The sequence below is a fragment of the Neophocaena asiaeorientalis genome, unplaced genomic scaffold, assembly GCF_003031525.2.
Source record: "Neophocaena asiaeorientalis asiaeorientalis breed wild unplaced genomic scaffold, Neophocaena_asiaeorientalis_V1.1 scaffold823, whole genome shotgun sequence".
In the NCBI taxonomy this organism is placed as follows: Eukaryota; Metazoa; Chordata; class Mammalia; order Artiodactyla; family Phocoenidae; genus Neophocaena; species Neophocaena asiaeorientalis.
The window spans coordinates 369,901-378,766 of record NW_020172767.1 but is presented as its reverse complement, the minus strand read 5'-3'; the positions used below and the strand labels follow the sequence as shown (position 1 = coordinate 378,766).

The 8,866-nt window shown below is 43.8% G+C and overlaps 1 protein-coding gene across 2 annotated transcripts in view; it reads left to right on the top strand.

Moving 5' to 3' along the window:
• Nucleotides 1-7,788, top strand: part of MTM1 (myotubularin 1) — a 72,599-nt gene extending 64,811 nt beyond the window's left edge. The window contains exon 15 of one of the 2 annotated variants that reach the window (XM_024740695.1): nucleotides 6,103-7,788. In XM_024740695.1, the coding sequence (XP_024596463.1) occupies nucleotides 6,103-6,270 (168 nt within the window). In that variant the 3' untranslated portion in view covers nucleotides 6,271-7,788. The remainder of the gene's footprint in view (nucleotides 1-6,102) is intronic. The other variant, XM_024740696.1, reaches the window with a different exon arrangement.
• The last annotated feature ends 1,078 nt before the right edge of the window (nucleotides 7,789-8,866 follow it).

Below are 8,866 nucleotides of genomic sequence, written 5' to 3'. Positions count from 1 at the left end.
TCGCGGGCTCTAGAGCGTAGGCTCAGTAGTTGTGGCACACGGGCATAGTTGCTCCGCGGCGTGGGGGATCTTCCCAGACCAGGGCTCGAACCCATGTCCCCTGCATTGGCAGGCAGATTCTTAACCACTGTGCCACCAGGGAAGACCCACTAAACCATTTATTTTGATTGGTGTTAAACTTACATTTTTCCTGACACCATGAATAATACATTTTTTTTTTTTTTTTACTAAGATGTAAACTAATTTAAAGCTCTGGAAACTTTCTGAGTTTTGATTGTCAAGGATTTTCTTTAATCATTGTAAGTTGTTAGACATCATAAGAAGGTTCTTTCCAGCGACTGGACTGAGATGGTCCTTTAAGGAAAAGGAACATTTTCTACTCTCTGTTCAGGTGTATGTACTTGTCAGCTAATATGAGAGTGCTCTTTACTTCTAAAGTAAAGATAATTGATCTGGCAAAGGATAGTACAGTCATTTGGCCATTTCTCGCTCCAACACGGCAATGGTGATTTTTGAAGCGAAAGACTGCACATTTTATTAAAGGCACAGTCAGGCTTTCCCTTCTCCCAGCCTCACTGCATCCAAGATCAGAAGGAAAGTCCAGCCTGTTTGTGAGGGCTCGGAAGTATGTCCACTGAGCCGTTTGTTCTAAGTGCTCTAAATAGTCAATATTTGCGGTTGCTCTCTGTAAAGGTTTGCACGTTTTCCTGCAGTCCCAGGCCAGTCTTGCGTAAGCAGCAGCTTTAATCCCACTACAAATAGTCGGGCAACAGCAGGGCCCGGTGCTCAGTCTGGCCCTCGGTTTGTTTATTCCACTCTGGCAGCTGGCCACACGCCAGTGTGTGTGTGCTCTCTCTTCCCACTGGGGAAATGCACGTTTAAGCCGGCCCTCTTGTTTCAAGGTCTCTGCTTGCTTGCATGAAAGCCTTTGCAATTTTGTAATGGTTGAAATGTGTAGTCTTTTGGAAAGTGACAGATTCCAGGGCTTGAGAACATACACTTGTTTAGTTTGGGATTTGAGAAGCACACAGAGGGAATGCCTTTAGCGTAGCTCCAGCATTTGGAATATCAAGTAAAGAGGAAATGGGAATTTTTACAGGGTTCTAAGCAGTGTTACATGGGGTGTGTTCCTTTTCTGATTAAAAAATATAGATGAGCACCGTTTGTCCTATAAATTTCACCTTTTCTGCATTTATCATGGCTTTTTAAAAAAACATTGCTTTTTAGAAAATGTTGACAATTTCTGTACAGATTCTATAATCTCCGGTCACCCATCTGTACTTGGAGAAATTCTTGAAATTGCAGGCATTTAGAGCAATTCATTTATGATATACAAAGGTCATGACAATTGTGTGACAAGTCAAGTTTGCAGGGACATCACTGGCAGAACTTACTGTGATGTGTTTCTCCCCCTTATTCTCCCAGAGCTTAGCAAAATGGAACTGGGCCGGGTAGGAATGCATATTTGTTTGATTGAGGTTTTTATTTTGAGACACTGATTGGTGATCGGTGACATTTACCCGAAGAAAATAGCTTACCCTTTCTATATAGATTTTCTGAACGTCAAGGGTCCTACACGCGTCTTTGTTGTCGCTCGGCATCTTGTGTTTTCATCTACCGAATACTGAGCGTTCCCATGCGTCAGGCACTGGGGGGACCCAGAAATTAAGAAGAGGTGGTCTCTGCCCACAAGGAGCTCCCAGACTGGCAGGGGCACCCAGGAACGTAAGCCGATGATGACAGACAATCGAGGAGAAATGTGGAAACGGAAGTGTGAATGAAGTGCATCAGGTTTCCCGAAAGATCTTATGCAGGACGTTATTTCATACAGAAATAGATTACAATCCAATCACGTAGGACTTTGCCAATTATATAACGTAGACCTAAAAGAATATCCTTAACCACTGAAGCCATTACTCAGTTGTGTGGCCCAGTCGGTATACAGGCAGTGACTGTGGTAAACTATCAGACCGATGCTTACATCTGACAAGCTATGAATAAGCAAACTTGGTACTTTTATGTAATATGAGGCAGTTGCTCATGCTGAAAGCCTAAGGATAGTTTAGTCACATAAACCTGCGTGGGACCTTCGGCTGCTGGTGAGTCGCGTATTGTCCTTTGGGGACCTCTGCACTCCACGTGGCTGTGAACCAGAGTTGCCCCGGGCAGTTCCCATTTTGCTTAGGATCACAGCGAGGACAGACATTCGCAGGCTTACGTGGGTGGGGTTTAAGTCATTTCTGATAGAAAAGTTAGAACTTCATGCTTCATTCCCCAAGGGAGACGTCGAGGTGTGGGATTTATAGTCACTTGACTACGGATTTCATTTCTCATCATTGTGTCCTTTGATACACTGTCACAAATGCACTCTTTCCTTCTATTATATCCTCTAAATTGGTTTTGTTTGTTTATAGACTAATGACTTCTACATATTTTGTATGCATTACTAGATAGAATTGTCTTCTTATTTCTAATAGTTTTCCAACTCTATAGCCTCGTCATTGGCAAATATGATTGTTTTACCTCTCATGTATTTGTCTTGTCTTAACTGTACTTGCCGGTACAATAACAAACAGATTCTGACAGTCATATGGGAAAGAGAGGTTTTCAAAATAGCCAAGGCCAGAAACAGGGCGTGGAGGTTCGGAGACTGGGGAGGGTGGGAAGGTGGCGGAGGGGAAAGGATGGACTGTTGATGGTAAATGTTTACTGGTAAGTGGTCGTGACACAGCAGATGTCACACGTCCACACAGACCTCCCGTTCCCCGAACCTGCTCCTCCCTCGGGTTTCCTCATCGCAGCGCTCGGCAGCTCCATCCTACACGCCCTGCCCAGAAACCTTACACTCGTCCTCCCGCCTGCCCGCTTTAAAACAGCAGCTTCATTGAGGTATAATTGACATGTAGTAATCTGTACACATTCCAAGTGTGCGGTGCGGTGGGTTTTCACACGTGTCTATACCTGTGACACTACGAGCACAGTCGAGGTTGTGAACATACCATCCCCAGCAAAGGCTCGTGTCACCACAGGTGAGCTTCCGTTTTCCAGTCATCCTCGTCTCCCTGCTCTCTCATCCCAGGCTGTCAGGAGAGCCTGCTGGGCTCGGCCTTCAGAAACCCGTCCAGCCTCCGAGCCTGGGGCCGTGCGTTGCTGCAGAGCCTTCCAGCTGGACTCTCAGATTCTCAGCTTGCTTCCCTCTAGTGTGTTCTCAGCACGGCAGCCAAAGTGCTCCTCGTGAAATATACCCCCCAGGTGCCAGCACTCCTCTCCTCGGCACTGTCCAGGCAGCCGCTCGCCTCCCCCGGGGTCAAAGCCCAAGGCCCAAAGCCTCAGACCTCTTGAGGCCTTGTGTGGCCCCCACGCCATGCCTGACCCCTCTGACCTCCCGGCCTCCCCACCGAAGACTCGTGCTCACACACCCTGATTTGGCCACACTGGGCTCCCTGCTCAGCCTCAAGACACTCTAGCATCTGCTTGGTCGCCTCCCCATTGAAAGTGTAACGAGCGTGTCCCCATCCCTCTCACCCTGCTCTCCTTTTCCGTAGGCCTCATCACCTTCCACGTCCTGTGTACCTCACAGGGTTGTCTTCGTTGTTTGTCTCCCCCTGCTGGAAGAGAAGCACCATAAAAGTGGGCATTTGGGCCTCCTTTGTTCACTGATGTACCCTGAGCACCTAGAGCAGTGTCCGGCCCTCGGTGGAGCACATTCAGAGAAAAATGGGCAAAGGATATTAACGGGCAGTGCGCAGCACTTACTGGGTGTCAGGTGCTCTACCAAGCATTCCTGTTCTAATGCCAATACGCATTTTGGAAAAAACCTTACATTCTGCAAAGTCATGCAGTAAAAAGAACAGGGACTTAACAGGAGGGATGGGGCTAGGAGGTAGGAGGAGACCCCTCCAAACCCGTGCACCTCTGTAACCAGAGCGCTGACGAAAGCAGCAATCAGGCCTTGGCAGCCCGTAGTGGGTTGAATGGTGGCCTCCAAACGACACATCCACTTGGAACCTGTCAATGTGACCTTATTTGGAAAAAGGGTCTTTAAGGATATAATTAAGTTCAGGATCTCAAAATGAGATCCTCCTGGGTTTAGTCAGGCCCTAAATCCAATGGAGAGGAAGATTTGAGAGACAGACAGGATGAGGCCATGTAAAAACAGAGAATGATTGGAGTGATGTGGCCACAAGCCAAGGAAACCTAGAGCTGCCAGAAGCTAGAAGAGGCAAGGAAGGCTCCTCCCCTAGAGCCTGTAAAGGGAGCGTGGCCCTGCTGACAGCCTGATTTGGGGCTTTCTGCCCTGCAGAACTGTGAGAAAATAAATTTCTGTTGTTTTAAACCATCAAGTTGATGTTCATTTGTTATGGCAGCCACAGGAAACTCATACACAGTCTTAAACCCCAGGGCTCCTGCCCCCTTCTCTGAGATGCAGGTCCTGGAGAGCATCTGCCTCTGATACAGACCATTCTGACCAGTACAACTCAGATCCAGGGTATAGCCTTCTTCATCAGCGTAGCATCTTCTCAACTTCCTTGTTGGTACTCGCAGCTTCAGCAGATAGCTTAATGCAGTGGAAAGCAGGACAGTTCTAGAAGCCACTAGCCATAAAGGAAGGCACTTCTGTAGACTTTCAGCTTTTTTCTTAATGTCCTCATATATTGCTCAAGCTTTCTAGAAGCTTGCCCTTGATCACTTCAGAACCTTAACATGTTGGCAAGGGAGTCTAGGGTCTGTTCTGTTGTATATTTTGGCCTGGGTGGTGATTACATTAGTGTATATGTATGCAAAGATTCATTGAGCCGAACATTTTTCAAAGATTCGTTTGCATTACTGTATGTAATTTCTGTCTCAATACAAAAGTTTAAACAATTAACATCCCAGGGATATTAAATAAAAGTACCAAGTATTAAATTGGTACTTAAATTGGTACCAGGGAGAATCTCATTGTGTTTTGGTGTAACTTCTACCTTTGTACTGCCATCAGTCCCCTATTTATCAATCAAAGACATCAGTGTTGTACCAGAACAGACGGTATTGACTAACTTCAGTCTCACGACAACCCTGTGGTCTGGGCTGGTTTTATTCCCATTTGACAGATAGGGAAATGGAGGCACCCAGAGAGTTGTCACACAGCTGTTAAGAGGCAGACTGGAGATTCACACGAGGCTGCCCGTCAGAGCCACTGCTTTCAGCCATGCATGTGAAAAGATGTGCTAAGGCAGAGTGATGCAAACTAAAGCTACCACAAGATGCCATGTTACACTCATCAAATTGGCAAAAACTCTTTCTCTTACGTTGCTAAGTTCTAATGAGGATGTAGAGCTACAGGAATCACCAGATGCCGCTAGTGGGAGCATAAGGTCATCTCCCCACCTCAGAGAACAATTGGGCAGCATCTAGTAAAGTTGAAAAGACCATACTGTCCTCTCCAGCAGTTCCTTCCTCACCCACCAGGAAAATTCCTTCGAGAAACATTCACATACAAGTCTGAGGAGGTGTGTCCAAAGATGGCCCGGCGTCGCTTATAATAGTGGGGAATATCCCACTATTGGGAATGGATAGATCAGCTGTGGTTTATTCATTCAACGAATTCAACTGGGATCTGCTTGAGAAAAATAGTCGGATCACAATGTCGGTCGATAAGTACAGAATACCACCATTGATGTAAATTTTCACCAAATAGAGAAGAACGGTGTACTTTGTTTCTGGATATTCATTGAGAAGAAAAGTGTCACAAGTCTGCTCGGGAAGGAAGGCTGCATGCCAACCTGAGAAGAGTTGTTGCCTCTGGGAGTGAAAGCGGGCAGCAGGGACAGGTGACACAGGAGCCCGGAGCTGTGCCCGGGTTGATGCATTTTAAAAAGATGCTGACGCATGTGTGTGGATATGTGTACGTGAGTTATTTCTTGGTGGCAAATAGCTGGGTGTTTTTCTAATTAATCTTTGTGCTTTTCTGTATTTGTAAGTTACGCAGTATTGAAGGGAGTGATGTGCGTTAACCCACAACGAGCGAGTTTGTTCAGAAAGCGGCAGCCGCAGCAGATGTGGGGCACAGGCGTGTCATGGTGGCGGAAAGTGGGAACTCACATCTGTGCTTCTTTCCAGCAGCCAAATCCGGTGGAGCAGCGCTACATGGAGCTCTTGGCCTTGCGCGACGAGTACATAAAGCGACTTGAGGAGCTGCAGCTCGCCAACTCTCCCAAGCTTTCCGATCCCTCGACCTCACCTTCTAGTCCTTCGCAAATGATGCCCCACGTGCAGACTCACTTCTAATAAAGGAGATAGCTGACTTTCATTCGGGGCCTCTGTACAGAGTAGGTTAAAAACATTTGCCTCCATGTAGAACTTGAACTAACATAATCTTAAACTCTCGAACATGTGCCTTCTAGAATACATATTGCAAGAAAACTACAGTGTCTACACGGCAATCGGAAGAAAGGAGCCCAGATGGGGTTTTGGAAAATCCTGATACCTTCCAGAAGCAGTTTTTGAAAGATAATATTTAAATTATATTTACCTCTTCAGAAATACTATGTGTACAATATGTATCTTGTGGGCCTCATTGGAACAACATTTTTAACTAAAGGGGAAAGAATATATGTTTGTGAAATGGATTTACCTCGAACTGCTTATAGTAGTTGCTTAGGGTGATCTAAAAGGAACCCAAATGTGAAAGATGTGTGTTCCTGCCAAAACCAAATTGAGCTCAGCTTCCAAGGCATAATCCACAAGCAAGGTGTTTAAATAATTGCCAAATTTCATACCATCGTAAGTGTGATGACTTAAGGACAAATAGCTGTGTAGATGAGCTTTCCATTATTTTGAAATTTTGGAATATGAAGTATTTTCCCCAAGAGAAGCATATTTTTATATTTTAAAAAAAACTGATAACGCCCAGTTAAATATGATTTGATTGTTTTTAACATTGCCAGTTCTGTTTCCTAAGTTCTTTCATGAGCTTGCCTAGGATTCTGACCTATTTTCAGGTGGTAGAAACCCCTTCTATAGCACTGTTTGAAGATGTCGGATGCATTATGCTGCTTATGTGAATGTTTTCGCAAACGTTGCTCTAGTCAAACTAGCTGATCTGCCAAAGTGTCGGGTTGACCATCTTGGATGTGTGAGCTGTCGCTAGAGCAGCATCCTTTGAAATAAAAGCCGCAGATGTACATTTGTTGAGCGTATTCTTGAAAGTATGGTGTTTATGCATTTCAATTTCAGTGGTGTTCGACACCCCTCCCCACCCAGGCGTGCATAAAAACTGGTTCTACGAATTTTTACTTGAAGTACCCAGCGGTTTGCTTTTTCAGGTTTTTTTTTTTGTAGTATTAAATGCAATTTCAAATGCAGTTCTATTTGATATCTGAACTAATTCATTTAGTCAGTATATTTGTAAAAGTTAAGGCTACAGTTAAAAAACAATTAATGTGTTCTACAGTGATTTGTAAAGGACTATTTATAGCTAATATGGTTTTGTTTTCAGTGAATTAAGAGAGATTAAATATATCTTTGTAAATTATTTTATGTCATAGCTTAATGGTCTACCAAATAAGACATCTCAAATGCAGTAGTATAAATGTATAAATTTTGTATGTATAAGAAATTTTTTAGACGGTCTCTTGCTTTTTGTAAACGCTGTAAATATTTCATAAATTAACAAAGTGTCACTCCATGAAAAGAAAAAAAGCTAATACTAATAGCTGAAAGGATTTTGTGAAATTTCATGACAAATGTTTCATGGCAATAATGACTAAAGACCTGCTGTAATAAATATGTTAACTAAACATTGCACTCTATTCCCAGGGCTGTAACTGTGTATGTGTCTTAAATGTGCGTGTTGCCCATCTTACTTGCTTTTCCTGGATCTACTTCACATGCCCTTTATCTTACTAGCAACCTTGTATAGGGCTCTCCCCAAGTCCCAACAATATTGGAAATTTAAGTACATTAACAATGCAGATTTTAAGCCACAGCTACCTTCATTTTTTAAAATGTATTTTATTGCAGTATAGTTGATTTACAATGTTGTGTTAATTTCTGCTGTACAGCAGAGTGATTCAGTTATAAATATATATATATATTCTTTTTCATATTTTCCATTATGGTTTATCATAGGATATTGAATATAGTTCCCTGTGCTATACAGTAGGAGGACCTTGTTGTTTATCTATTCTATATGTAATACTTTGAATCTGCTAATCCCAAACTCCCAATCCACCCCTCCCCCATCCCCTCTCCCCTTTGGGCAACCACAAGCCTGTTCCCTATGTCAGGCCACAGCTGTCTTTATTAAAGTAGGGATAGCTTTCACAGAAGTGCTGGGCTGCAGAGACGCAAGACTTTCAGACTCCGGATGGAGAACACAGCAGTTGACATTAAGGGAGATTAAGAGACTGGTTGAAACAAGTCATACTCGATGTCTCTTCAGGTAAGAATTATTAAAATTCTTCAAATGCGGCCAACTGGAAATTCATCTACGCGTGTCCTAAGAACGCGAAATAGTTATACTAGTAAACTTACCATTTTTTAAAAATCCCAATAGGACTCTTAAAAGAGTAAGTATCTCTTTTAAAACTATGAGTATTTGAAATGCTCTCCAAGGTTCTTCTTCAGACACGGCTGTGTTTCACCCTCACTGCGCCCTCGTGGCCACGTGGTGTTCTATTATCCCTGTTTTTCAACCGTGGAGAGCATTGTTGCTGCAGGGGTTCATTGACTTGCCCAAAGTCCCAGAGCACTGAAACAAACGTATGCAGGCATCGAACTGAATTCTGCCTCTCTTGCATTCCCACTGAATAGCCTTAGCTTTGCCTTCTGCAATGAAATAGAATAATCTCTTCCTGGGACAGCCCTTCAAGTAAGTTGGAAT